The sequence below is a fragment of the Equus asinus genome, chromosome 2 (genome assembly GCF_041296235.1).
Source record: "Equus asinus isolate D_3611 breed Donkey chromosome 2, EquAss-T2T_v2, whole genome shotgun sequence".
NCBI lineage: Eukaryota > Metazoa > Chordata > Mammalia > Perissodactyla > Equidae > Equus > Equus asinus.
Window position 1 is genome coordinate 192,384,654 of NC_091791.1, and position 15,049 is coordinate 192,399,702.

Below are 15,049 nucleotides of genomic sequence, written 5' to 3' on the forward strand. Positions count from 1 at the left end.
CGCCCAGGATCCGAACCGGCCCGAACCCTGGGCCACCAAAGCAGAATGCGTGAACTTCATGACTCAGCCACGGGGCCAGCTCCTTAATTGACTTTTGAATGTTAAACTTACCTTGAATTCCTATAATAAACACCATGTAGTTGTGATGTATTATATTTTTTATCTCTGGATTTGATTTGCTATGTATTTTTTAAAACTTTTGAACTTTTGAATTTGTCTTTTTGAGGGACACTGGCCTTTAGTTGTCCTTTTTGAAATGTCCTTGTCAGTGTTTGGTATCAGAGTTATTCTGATATCATAAAATAAGTTGAGAATGATCCCTCATTTTCTGTTCTCTAGAGGAGTTGGTGGAAGGTGGCTGTTATTTTTTCTCTAAATATTTGGAAGAATTCACCGGGGAGAACAACTGAGCCTGAAATTGTTTCTGTTTGCTTTTTTTCCATAAAGGCTTTAAAGTATGAATTTAACTTATTTTAAAAATATAAGATAGTTCATATTTTCTATTTATTCTTGTTTTTTTATAAATGGTGTTTTTCTTTGAATTTGTCCATTTCATCAAAATTATAAGATTTATTGGCATAAAATTATTCATAATATCCTCATTATCTTTTAAATATCTGTAGGATCTACAGTGATATCCCTTTTTCATGTCTAGTATTGGTAATTTTGTGGTTTTTTCTCTTCTGTTTTCTTTGATTAAGCATAGATTATTAAATTAACCTTGTTGATCTTCTCTATTTCTAGTTCATTGATTTCTGATATGATCTTTATTATTTCCTACCTTTTCATTTCTTTGCATTTAATTTGCTGTTCTTTTTCTCACTTCTTGAGATGGATATTAGATTATGATTTTTCAAATGTCTTTTCTAGTAAATGCATTTCAACGTGTAAATTTCCTCTAAGCAATTTCTGGTATGTTATATTTTCAGTATTTCTGTCGAATAAGATACTACATGCTAACATATTGTTTCTAATTGTTTATGTGAGACGAGTCAAAATAGCAAGATCAATAATAATTAGAAGATAAGACTGCTTGCCCTGCTCTATATAACATCTTTTCATAAAGCTATTTTAAGATTGTATAGTATTGCTGCCTCAGTTTGTAGGTAGACAAATTGATGACTGGATCAGAACATTCATTAGATCATTTAGTTTACAACATTTGCTAATTTCCATTATGATTTCTTTTTTTGCCCATAGATTATTTAGAAATTTATTGCTTAATATACAAACACGTAGGAATTTTCTAAATATCTTCTTGTTTATTGAATTCTAGTTTAATTTCTATATTGTCAGAGAACATATTTTGCATTATTTTAATACTTTGAAGTTTGATGAGATCTGATTTATGAACCAGTACATGATCTCTTTGGTAAATGTCCCATATGAACTTTAAAAGAATGTGTGATTCTGCAATTATTAGTTGTCAGAGCAATCAGCTTGGCTAATAATACCGTTCAAATCTTCTATATCTTTACTTACTTTTTGTCTGGAATTTTAGAAAATGGAGAAAAATTCCTAGAAAAATACAATGTATTAAAAGTTTCTCAAGAAGGAATGCAAAACCTTTTCAGTACTAATGTAACTATAGCATCATAAGTATTAATGAAATTGAGGTAGCAGTTAAGAATCATCTCACAAAGAAAACATTAGGCACAGACAGTTTTACAGGCAAGTTCTACCAAAATTTCAAAGAACTATTCACTCTAATATTTTAGTACAAACTCTTTCTGAGGATAGAAAAGGAAGAATTTGCTAATTCATTTTATAAAGCAAATGTAACTTTGATAATAAAACCAGCCAAAGACAAAATGAGAAAGGAAAATCACAGACTCAACTCATTATGAATATAGATGCCCGATTCCTAAACAAAATTTTAGCAAACTGAATCCAAAAATATATAAATAAGATACTGCACCCTGAGAATGTTAGATTCATACAAAAATGCAAAGATACATTACTCACTACATTAACAGATTAGAGGTGAAAAACATCGTGTCAGTAGAAGCAGAAAAGACATTTGATGAAACTCATTTCCCATTTATGATTTTTAAAACCTCATAGTAAACTAGAAGTAGAAGAGAACTTCCTTAATCTGATAAGATAAAGTGTATGTACCAAACCAGACCAATCTATGACAAATATGCCCTCAAATATTGGAAACATTCACATCAGGAAGTTGTGCCCACTGACATCAGAAATTATGTCCACTGTTACTTCCATTCAGCATTATATTGAATGTCCAATAATAGAAGTAAGAGAAAAGAAATACATAAGGATTAAAAAGGTGGAAATAAAACTGTCGTTATTTGTGGAAATTATTTCTATTTCTACGTTAAAGAAACTCAAAAGTATCTACACAAAGTTTACAGGAAATAATAGTTTAACAAGTGTTCCCATATGAGATTAATATTTTAAGGTCAATTACATTTCTTTAGCCAAGCAACAATTATAAAACATTATTAAAACAACAACAAAGAAACCAGTTATAGTTAACAACAAAAACTAAGATATTAGCAATAAATGTAACAAACCTCCTCTCCCCACCACCGCAAATTATAAAAACTATGTTAAAGGGGATTAAAGGCCAAAAATAGATGGAGAGATATCTTCTGTTTATGGATTGGAAGACAGTACATAACAGTATTGATGCCTTCCAAATTGGTCTATAAATATTTAATGTAACTTCAAAAAATTCAACTAACATATTGATTCTGATATTTATATGGAAAGAGTCAAAATAGCGAAGACTAATAATAATTAGAATAAGAGAGGCTGGCCATACTGTATGTGATAACTTTTTATAAAGCTATTTTGCTTAAGATAGTGTACTGATATAGACAAATTGGTGAATGGATTAGAATTGAGAGCTCAGAAACCAAGTTATACATATATACATACATACATTATATACGTACATATATATATTACATATATACATATATCTAAAATATGTATACACATAAAACATGAATATACACATATAACATATGTGAGTGTGTATATGCATACAATAGCCAGCCCTGCTGATTTAGTGGTTAAGATTTGGAACTCGCACCACGTGACCCAGGTTTGTTTCCCGGTCAGGGCACCACACCACCTGTCTGTCAGTTCTCATACTGTGGCAGCTGTGTGCTGCTGTGAAGCTGAAAGCTATGCCACTGGGATTTCAAATACCAGCAGGGTCACCCATGGTGGACAGGTTTCAGTGGAGCTTCCAGACTAGACAGATTAGGAAAAAGGACCTGGCCACCCGCTTCTGAAAAAATTGGCCATGAAAATCCTATGAACAGCAGTGGAGCATTGTCTGATAGAGTGCTGGAAGGTGAGAGAATGGCACAAAAAGACCGGACAGGGTTCCCCTCTGCTGTCCATAGGGTCGCTAACAACAACGAATGTGTATATACATGTGTGTATAACTCTTATTTATGACAAAGATCACGTGGCAGACCACTTGGAAGATGGGGCTTTGATAAATGGAAATTTTGGTACTTATACAGAAAAAGTCAAATTGGATTTCTGTCTTCTTGTACAAATATCAACTACTGATGGATTAAGAACTTAAATATCTCAAGCAAAACTTAAAAACTAAAAGGATATATATGAATGCCTTTCATATCTTATGTCAGGAATAATTTCTTAAATATGACATACAAAATGCTAATCATAAAATAAATTAATAATAAAATCTATTACATTAAATGAGTTACTCTTCATCAATAATAGCTTAAGGAAAGAAAAAGCAAGCTCTAAACCAGAAGATTGTTGCCATACACATAACTAACAAAGGACTAGCCTTAAAACATATAAAGAACACTACGCATCAGTAAGGAAAAGGCAACCTGATAGAAAAATGAGCAGAAGGCATGTGCTCACCTCATTAGCATTTAGAGAAATGTGTATCAAGACCCCAGTGAGAGACCATTTTATACCTATGCAACTGACAAAAGAAGTCAGAGAAAACCAAGTGTCAGAAAGGATACAGATCAATAGGATGTCTAATAAATTGCTGCAAGTGGATGGGGAGTGAAAAATTGTTACAGCTACTTAGAAAAACATTTTTTGCATTGTATTGTAAAGTTGAATATTTGAAAAAATTACAACCCAGGAATTCCGTTCAGATTGCCTCTTCCATTTATGTAATTTGCTGCAAACAATCTAAGAGAATTATTTCAGTCTAGAAAATTATGATCTAGTTTTCGGCTCCAAAGATGTTTTTCCATCCAAAATATTATGTCTATCTGGGGTCCCTGATTCCCCTGAGTTGTGTACTCAGATCATAACTATCCCAGAGGCAGAGTCTTCATCAAAGAAAATGTATGCTTGTCATCCTCAAAAAGGCCTCTGTGTGAGGCTGAAATTAGGTGGGCTGGCAGTACTGGAATCAAATTTGAATAGGTAGTAATAAATAATAGCAGTATTAATAGCAGTCACCATCGGTCAGCACACAGTTTGACAGACTCTTTGGTTTTCGTTTAATGACATTACTTCATTTCATCGTCACAAAGCCTCTCTGACGTGGGCACAATTTTTGATCCCCTTTTTCAGATGGAGGATAGTAAGCCAATTTCCACAACTTCATATACATGCAAGTTGTAAAGTGGGATTTAAACAAAGACTCTCTGACTCCAGCATATGGCAATATAGAAGCTATTATCTTTTCAATATAAAATCAATTTTTCTTAACTTTGCAGAGAGAACAACTCTGATTCATGGCCATAGGCAATGGTTCTGTTATCTCCAGATGCTTTGTACTGTTGTTCAGAAAGTATTGGTGTGTGTCTCTGTCTGGCTGCACGCCCAGCTGGGTGAGCAGTGCGGGATAGGTTGCGGAGAGACCAAAGAAAAGACCTGGAGACAGCGAACGAGACATACAGGTTTTTTGGGGGTTACTTGCAGGGAGGTCCAATGGCGGCTGGCTGGACAGCAGTGTGCACCCGCAATCGCAGGCAGGAGGGGTTTTCCTATATAAGCAGGGGACACAAAGCCTATGTGCTTGCCAGGAGGCTGTCCTTGGTACCACCGGCGTTCCCAGGAACAGTCGCTCACATGGAGGGGCTCTCTGTCCCTTTAAGACAGGATATTCTTTAAGTGAGATAAGGTAAGATCTGGGCTGGCCAGGCCCTGGGTTGTTACAAGTCCCTGCAGCTGGGTGTCCTGCCCAGAGGGAGCCAGAAGGACATGTGGTTGTAATGGGCTTGTGGGCTTTTGCTGAGCAAGCAAGGCCCAGGCCGCATAGTCTCCATTAGTGAAAAGCTAGAATTATGTGTTAGATTTGCAATATTTCAATAGCACTACCTTATAGATGAACAGCAATGTATATAGATATAGTATGTGATCTGAAGCCTCATTTAAAATTATGCCAAGAGATAGGATTGCCTTGTTTTTCTCTCATTATAAGACTGCTTATCAAATAGACATAATGAAAGAGGTCTATTTAAATATATTTTCAAAAATTTAGATGAAAGGTTAAGAGGCCAGTTTGTCTTAAAATTAATATTACTAAGGGTTGATTTGAGGCTAGGCCATATATCTGATCTGAGGAATTAATTGGTATGTGTTTTGACTTTCTGTTCTTCTGATACAAAGCAATTGAGCTCATTTATGTGTTGTTTAATAGTTGGTTTCCACTAAAGAAACAGAATATTATAGTAGAAAGGTCTGGGATGAAAGTTTAGGTACCTGGGATCTAATCCCAAATTGACAGTTACTATGTGAACTTGGATATATCACTTCCTAGTGGGTGGGTTCTTGGGAAAGTTACTTAATCCAATTCTTAATTTCCTCATGTGTCAAAAATACAGATAATAATAAATACCTTGCTGTAATATTAAAAGGAATAAACAAATAACACAAGAAAACATCTATGGTAGATTGCCTGATATAGAAATTCCATTTTATTTTCAAGGTCAGCTCCATCTTTGGCTTTAGTTTTCTAAGTCTATAATAATACTAATAGCATTTACCATGTACCAGCCACTGTTGTGTGTGTGTTCCATGCATATGTTAACTCACCACAACCTTATGAGGCAGACACAGAGAGGCTAAACAACTTGCCTCAGGAAACTCAGCTAAGAAATGGGGAAGCCTAGATTCAAACCTCAGCAGTCTTGCTCCAGAGCCTGTGTTTTTAACCCTGCGCTGTACTGCCTTTCTAAAGGAAGGGGTTGTAGGCTATATCAGTTATTTATTGGCTGTTATGCTGAATAATAAACACTCACAAAACCTCAGGGGCATAGAACAATAAGCATTTATTGATCCCATGTTGAAATAGTTGTTAGGCATCTCTGTGGATCTTGGCTGGGCTCCCTCACATGGCTGGGTGGTGGCTTGCTGCGGGGCTTGGTTGTAACTGGGCCGTTTGCCTCTGCTGGAGTGTCTCATCCTGCAGCAGACTAGTCTGGGAATGTTCTTGTGGTGAATGGCACAGGCAAAAGAGCAAAATGGAAACACACAAGTGCTTTTTCAAGCCTGTGCTGTGTCACCTCTGCTAAAGCAAATCACATGGCTGACCCCAGAGTCAGAGGGGGAGGACATTACAAAGTTGCATTACAAGGGCAGTGGATATAAGAACGTGTCGCTTGATGCATTAGAGTTGTTTTGTAATACACCACAAATGCCAAGAGCTAGGGTTCTAAAATTCTTGTATATTGAAGATGAGTTCTAAAAGTTGACCTCTGTCAAAAATAGCATTTCTGACAATTAAATGGAAAACTCAGAAAACATGCATATGCATACACAATCACACTCACACACAAATTTTTAGTAAATAGGCAGAAACTTTTTCCAGGAACACTTGGTTCCATCTGTGATCCCCAGGTGGTGGTGATGATGATAGCTAACCTTAATGAGGTCACTACGTGCCAGGCGCTGTTCTCAGCACTTTACACGCAGTAACTCCCTTAATCCCTACAACACCGCCAGTAAATAGGTACTATTAGCAGTTTCCATTTTACAGATGAAGAAACTGAGAGATTTAGTAATTTCCCGGGGTCACCCAGCTTTTTTGTAAGATCCCCACATAAAGTAATTTTCAAAAGTTTATTATTTTTTTACTGAATTAATGTCCATACCTCTCTTGCCATGGATTTGAAGGGCCTCTGTAATCTGGCCCTACCTGATTTAATCATCTGTAACTTCCATTGCTACAAGGTATAATGTTAGATTTTGTAGATGGGATGCATGTGTCGCAGGGAGCTGAACTAGGTGCTTTAGAGATTTTTTCCAGTTTTGAGAATATAGTCGTGTGTCGTTTAACAACAGGGATACGTTCTAAGAAATGTGTCCTTAAGTGATTTCGTCATTGTGTGAACATCACAGAGTGACTTACACACACCTAGATTGTACAGCCTACTACGCACCAGGCTCTTTGGTACTAATCTCAGGGGAACACTGTCGTGTATGTGGTCTGTTGGTGACTGAGACATCATTATGCGACATATGACTGGATGTGATTTTGAGTACCTCTTTGCATTTCCTCTTATGTATGTTTGGCTTTAAAAAGTGTCGCAAGGATCCTTCAGGTGAGTAACTAAACTTATTTCTAGGGGATGAAGAAAGTGTGAACTAGGCCGTTTTCTTCCTCTGCTCCAAAAGCAGAGTGCTTTGCTTTGATTTTCCTTCTCGTTCAGCAGACAGTGATCTCTGCACTACTTAGAGCTTTCTTGAAAACGAAGTTCTATTTGATTCAGTCACATGATCAGAAAGACAAGATGTAAATCTTTTTGAAATATGTGTAAATAACATTAATATATGTCTTCAAAATGAGCATTTCTGATTCCACTGTGCTCCTGTTTCAGATGTTTGAGAGTTGAGAGTTACATACACATTTCTTGGTATTTTGAGATGATTAGCTAAACAAATTGCGGTTTTATTCAATAGGTGGGTTTTCAGAAAAGACATATGAATGGAGCTCAGAAGAGGAGGAGCCAGTGAAAAAGGCAGGACCAGTCCAAGTCCTCATTGTCAAAGATGACCATTCCTTTGAGTTAGATGAAACCGCACTAAATCGGATCCTTCTCTCAGAGGCTGTCAGGGACAAGGAGGTTGTTGCTGTGTCTGTCGCTGGAGCATTTAGAAAAGGAAAGTCATTCCTGATGGACTTCATGTTGAGATACATGTACAGCCAGGTATGTAGGAGGGGCTTGAAAAAGTTTTATTTTTTGTTTGCTTCTGTCACTGTTTTTATTCAGTAGTGTCCAGTATTTCCATTTCCATTATTATGTGCCCTAAATATGAGGTGGTTAAAAAACGTTATGATATAACCGTTCCAACTTTGGTGCTTTGGGCACCAAACTACATAGGCCACTTTTGCCTGAAGCCACTTTTGCCCAAATCTTACCAAGTATATCTCGCTATTATCCCAGAAAGTGCTCTCAGAGTTCTCATTTGAGACAACAGTGTGGCACAGGAATGAGACTGTCGGGGACCTAGGATAAACCGGAAGCAGGAGGATCAATAGGAGACTAGAGCTGGAGAGAGAAGGTTGGGAATGAAGAGCATACCAGTAGTTTTTTCTACCCTGTTACCTATAATAATTCTGATGTGAGTATGGATGTTGAGGCAGAATAGACAGGCTACCCAAAGAAACTTTGTATTATGCATTTTATATTATGTATTTGTATTAAGTATTTATACCATAATTATCCATTTTGGATTGATTTTTTATAGTTGGGGTATTTTTGAACAATTTTGTAATGTTAACTAACATCTATCTCTAGCCTCAGTTGGAGCAAATCAAGAATAGAACTACTAAAATCCTTCAGGCTTTGAAAGCAAACAGAACTCTTACCATTCTCTATTTCTAGTATACCAACATTAGTATGCTACTTAACATGGGTGGGGAAAATTGGATGAACAAAATTAGTATACTTTCCATTCTTTGGGATTATACAGTTTTAGGCATAGTCATAGTTTTAACTGTGAAATAAACGTTAGAATGAAATACTCGATAACACTTGTCCTGTTGCTTGTGTTAAATAGCATTTGCCGAGATTAAAGTGTAACAGATTTGTTTTGTTTTTGTTTTTCTACACCTCCCAGTAGCTACCTCTTCTCCTGCTATTCACTTCCTCCTCCCCATAATACCAAAGCATTTGTGTATATTATCATTCTGTATATCCTGACAGAATCTGCTCTCTCACACTTTTATTTCTTTGTTTCTGGAATGCCCTCCCCAATTTTACTCACCTGGAAAATTCCAAAACATTCTTAAAGTCTTAGCTCAAGCATCACCTCTCCTATGAAGTCTTACCTGACAGCTAGTTATTTCTTTTCCTATGCTTCCATTTATGGCTAATGTACACTCCCATTTTGGCATGCATATATTTCATCATAATGGTTTGTTAGCATGTCTATCTCCCTGTTAGGCTGTTGGCTTCCCCTGGTCTGGAATGATTTCTTTGTATCTCCAGGACCTGGCATAAAATGTGGCAGATTGTTGGTCCTCTGTAATTATTTTTTGGATGAATAAAATAATTGTATCAATACAGCAGGTGTGCATATGTTGTTTCCTTTTGAGTAGAGTTGGAGAGGGATACAAATTGGAATGGATGAGTGGAAAAAACTATACTACATATCCAGGTCCATATCAGACTTTCTTAATTTATAGGAATCAGTTGATTGGATTGGAGATTACAATGAACCATTGACTGGTTTTTCATGGAGAGGTGGGTCTGAACGAGAAACCACAGGAATCCAAATATGGAGTGAAGTCTTCCTTATCAATAAACCTGATGGTAAAAAGGTATGATGCGAACTTCTTAAAGAAAGTTGCGTTTCCCTTGGAATCGTTATCACTTTTTGGGATCCTCAAAAATGTTCTTTTGAAAACTAATTTGACGTGAAGATTGAAAGGGAACTGGATAGCATCCTATTGCACGTTCTCTGATCCTCTGTCTGGAGATCAGGGTAGGTGAAATCATAGGGACAGCAGAACAGCAGATCAGCAAGCTAACCTCTATACTTGTTTGTTTCAGTGCTGTTTCTGTTATGTTGGATTACCAGTGAAAATTAATCATTACAGTATTCAGCAGCTGATTAATATTTTTATTTTCTATGACATTCATGGCACATGTAAAAACTTACCTATTAAGTAATCCCTGGTAGTGGCTTGCTTTAGTTCTTAATAGCGTTAACCTTGTGGTGACCCCAGGCCGCTGCGTATTCTGTAACATGTCTCTAATGGGCTCTACCTGTCTGTAGGTTGCCGTGCTCCTGATGGATACTCAGGGAACCTTTGACAGCCAGTCAACTCTGAGAGATTCGGCCACAGTGTTTGCCCTTAGCACAATGATCAGCTCAATACAGGTATGGAATAAAATAAATCCATTTCAATGGATGTTCCTTTAACTAAAAATTATAAATATATGTATTTCTACATATGTGTGGCAGTGAGACAAACAATAGAAATGGCAAATCATGTATATTATTTGACTCAATTAGCATACTAGTTCTTATGTTTCTATATGAGTAGAATTGTTTTTGTTACTGTAATCTAATTTCTGATCAGTTTTCAATTGCCTGCTTTAGTCAGAAAAGGTTATCGTATTAATAATTTTTTCTGTTTAAAGCCTACAATAAACTCAACAGTATTAAATCTCATAATGTATGCAGATACATTGGGACCACCTATTGTAAGTTATGTTTAATGAAATAAGATTTATAAATGCAAAATTTTGTTTTACCCAGCCAGTAGAAACATTTCTAAATGTAAAAACATTTCTGTGTGTTCATAGCTTTTTAAAACACTTCATACATTTAGGAAAGTAAATGTCTTCTTATAAAAATTTTTATCTTCCTTTCCTTTTTTCTTTCTTTGTCTATTTTTAAGTATGGCTTTTGAGGTTATTGTAGGTTTGTGAATTGTCCTGAAAGTCCTTGGAGTGTTTTACCATAACCATAGAACACATAGAATAAAAGATTTTGAGACAATTTTTAGATATTTTCTCTTCACTGGAAAGAGCAAGAAGAAATAGTGGCCAAGCAGCAGACCATTAAAGAAAAGTAGGAAAGGGAGGAAGGCAGAGCTGCTGGGATGAGGGGGTCAAGGCTGACGTTGTAGCGAGTGGAGAGAATGGAGCTGGTGAACCAGGAACCCGTGCATCTGTGTGGTTAGGACGATGAGCGGGTGCTAGAAGGACAGGTGATTATTTTGTAAAGGACTTTAAAATAAAAGTCATGATTATAACCTATGACTAACTAGCTTTAAAAAATATACTTCTTAAATGAATGTGCTCTTAAAATCCTGATTTAATATCTAATTTCTTCATAATCGACAGTATAAGCCATTTACACAAGCCAATTAAAACAAGATTGACTTTGTCTTTTTAATATTTATTATTTACTATTTATATTTTGCCTAAAGACATTGAATAGTTTTACTGAAAAATCTGCTAAGTCCTCAGTAATAACTATTTTTTATTATTATCTGAGAAATGATCTGTTATTTAAATACATACACCAAGTATACTGTTTGTATCAGTACATAAACATATAAGCATCCTTAACTTTTCTTTGAAGTTAATGAAGCAGTAATGCATACATATAAGGATGTGTATGATAATGCATGATATTTAGAACCTAACTTCCTTCCTTATATAAATTCCTATAGAGGAGTGGAACTCTTGATAGATTTAACTGAAATAATCAATTGTGAAGAAGTCAACATAATTTTTCAAGACAACATTTTGTTTATGGGTTATTCAGTTCTAGATTGCTATTAATTTGGTGTGCTCACTAGAATGATTATTTTAGGGGCTGGCCCCATGGCCGAGTGGTTAAGTTCATACGCTCTGCTGCAGGCGGCTCAGTGTTTTGTTGGTTCAATTCCTGGGCGCGGACATGGCACTGCTCATCAAACCACACTGAGGCAGCATCCCACATGCCACAACTAGAAGGACCCACAGTGAAGAATATACAACTATGTACCAGGGGGTTTTGGGGAGAAAAAGGAAAAAAATAAAATCTTTAAAAAAAACCAAACAAACCAGAATGATTATTTTATTGACTAGTTGTTAAATTAGGTTTGTAAAATAATTTTAATATTATGTCTCCAGGGCAGGTGCCTATGGTATTTCTGGAACAATTTTATGATCATTGTACTGTTTATTGTCTCTCAAACTGTCTTTACTCCTCTCTCAAGGTCTTATAAATATCATGATATAAGAATATATGTGCGAGAGTTTGATTTTGTGATAATTGAGATTTAGAAAAATAGAGAATGACAAAGTAAGTGCTTAAGATGATGCTAGTTATTTTCTCATTTCGACTTCGTTTCTTAATCAAGGTATATAACTTATCCCAAAATGTTCAGGAGGATGATCTTCAGCACCTCCAGGTAACAATGTTATACTCTTTATTTACTTATACTCTTTATTTATTTATTTATTTATCGTATATACCAGATATACAATATCTGGTAATCTTTTGAGCATGTAGAGAAGAATTTCAGGATTTTGTTGGGCCTTCTTCTACCTGGAAAACTTAGTAGTTCAGGAAGATTTAGAAACTTAACCAAGTGCAATTTATCCTATTTCCAGGATTCTTGTTCCAATCCTGTATGGTTACGTGCTTTCTGATTCAGTTTTCAAATTCCTTTGTTTCTGTAGAGCTGCTTGCTGTCAGCCCTGTATATGTGAAAATATATGGCAAGTTAGAGTGGAGAAAGAGTTTTTGATTTAAAAATGACCCAAAATGAGCAGTAGAAGTCTTAACGTCAGGAGGTTAATGGCTGTTGGTGTGAGCCCAGTTGTAGGCCAGACTTTTTTCCTGTAGCCCACTTTCTGCCTGAGAACTATCGTCCATCAGCTATTTTATGATAGTCTGTAGAATTCTGTTTTAGATCTGGAAGAGACCTCAGTGACACTAATTTATCCTTCATGTCTTATAGATGAGGAAAATTTACCTAAACTCATTGGCTAATTAGTGGTAGAGTGGGAGTAGAGCTCTGGTCATCTCACTGGGCTCAGTGCCCCTTCCACTCTCCAGGCAGCATTTAAATCTCAAATAAGTAAGAGATGAGATATTTCCTAAAGATAGTTCACTTGTCTGTGACATTCTGCTTTCTTTCAATTCATGTTATTCTTGGTTACATGGCAAGACCTGTTGTTTCTCTGATAGTTTTCCTTGGCATATTTTATAGAAAATTTTGCTTTCAATATATTATTTCATCTTGGCAATAAGAGCCATGTGTAAATTTAACAGATAACAAAGGATGAGAGAGCAGGATAATCCGTGATATTGGAAATAATTTGGAGTTCACGTCCAGCATTACTCCCAAGTATATTTCTAGTACATCACACTTGACCATTTATGACAAATAGGCAATACACCGGATAATTGTCAGGTGTTTCTTATAATAAGTACAATTACTTTTTCAGGCATGTGTCATAACCTAGCCAATTACTTTCTGAGTTAATGACATGGCACCATTCAATGCTAGTTTAAGGATTTCTTTTTTAAAAAAGGACTGATTTTGGACTTTCATATTGAGTAAGTAATCCTTTTTTGAGATCATTTAAAAATATTCCCTAAATGACAACACCTCAACCCTCATCAAAAAAGATTGTGAATTCAGGGCTGGCCTGGTGATGCAGCAGTTAAGTTCACACGTTCCACTTGGGCCACCCAGGGTTCACCAGTTTGGATCCCGGGTATGGACATGGCACTGCATGGCAGCCATACTGTGGCAGGCGTCCCACGTATAAAGTAAAGGAAGATGGGCATGGATGTTAGCTCAGGGCCAGTCTTCCTCAGCAAAAAAAAAAAAAAAAAAAAAAGAGGCAGATTGGCAGCAGATGTTAGCTCAGGGCTGATCTTCCTCAAAACAAAAAAAAAGATTGTGAATTCAAATTATGTTAGTAGATGATTCTAATGAGAGTGTCTAATCCCTGGACAAGCTGCCTTTTAGATGTGATGTCCCACACTTCCATTTAATCACTCTCATCAGATGCCTAGTAATTCCCCTTTGCTTCCTAGATTCCCATGGCTCCCACGAGAGAGGCAGTGCAGTGCTGTGGAGCTACCCTAAAGGGGCAGGGGGAATTCTCTGTGTCAGCACTCTTCCCCAGCTCTGAGAAGCTACTGCGGCTTGTTGCTCCTGTGGATGAAGTGGCATTTCCTGTGTGCACAGAGGGAACCCTCTCAGCAGGGGCCCAATCACAGCCACCCCCTCACGTCTGTGTTCCCAAAAGCTTACATTTCTGTCAACACAAAAACTGATATGGTGCCTCTTAGTTGGGAGCAGTGAAAAATAAGAGAAGGCAGTGTATCTTTCTCTCCACTTTTTAAGCCAAGTGCCTACATGGTTTTGTAATAATCCAGGCCACTGTGCCGTTAAATTTCCTCAGGCAACAACTTTTGTAAATATATCCTATGTAGTTTATGGCTCTCTGCAAGTTCTGCTTTGAAAAGTCATTGAACATGTTTCTTTCTCCTCCATCTTCCCTAGAAAAAATTGTCCTACATTCTAGATATAAAAGATGTTAGCTTTAAAGTGGAAACTTTACTTTTAAAATGTACTTTGTGTCTTTAATTTTTAAATATCCAATTACTGTAGCTCTGCTTTGTCTAATACTTAGTTCCTTAAAATGATTATTACAATGTTAATAACATAGTATTATCTTGCAGCTAGGACAAAAAATGAATGGAAGAAAGTCAAAAAGTAAAACTTTGCAGATACTGAAGTTTTCTCTGTGTGTGTGTGTGCGCGCACGCGTGTGTGTGTGATTTTCCTTCCAGCTTTTCACTGAGTACGGCAGACTGGCAATGGAGGAAACCTTCCTGAAACCATTTCAGGTGAGTGAGGGTAAAAGGCTAATAAGTTCTTATTAGATTTTCCTAAGACCATAACCAGGTATTTTAATTGAGAGGGTCATATTTCTTTCTCTTTTTCTTTATTTCATTCAAGAAGTGCTTTTGAATACCTATTTAATGCTATTTGATGCAAGGAGGAGATAGAAATGGAGAAATAAAAATTTAACAAATTGTTTAAAAAAAGAAATGGGAAAATAAAAAGATGAATTAGCTATTTTGGTCCCTACAGGAATAT

The 15,049-nt window shown here is 36.3% G+C and overlaps 1 protein-coding gene across 9 annotated transcripts in view; it reads left to right on the plus strand.

Annotated features, from left to right (window-relative positions):
* The window catches only part of ATL1 (atlastin GTPase 1), an 84,194-nt gene that overhangs the window by 39,261 nt on the left and 29,884 nt on the right, over positions 1-15,049 (plus strand). For all 9 annotated transcript variants that reach the window (XM_044765621.2, XM_044765622.2, XM_070504326.1 and 6 more), the window contains 5 exons: positions 7,882-8,129; positions 9,611-9,745; positions 10,204-10,308; positions 12,287-12,337; positions 14,740-14,796. In XM_044765621.2, the coding sequence (XP_044621556.1) occupies positions 7,882-8,129; positions 9,611-9,745; positions 10,204-10,308; positions 12,287-12,337; positions 14,740-14,796 (596 nt within the window). The remainder of the gene's footprint in view (positions 1-7,881; positions 8,130-9,610; positions 9,746-10,203; positions 10,309-12,286; positions 12,338-14,739; positions 14,797-15,049) is intronic.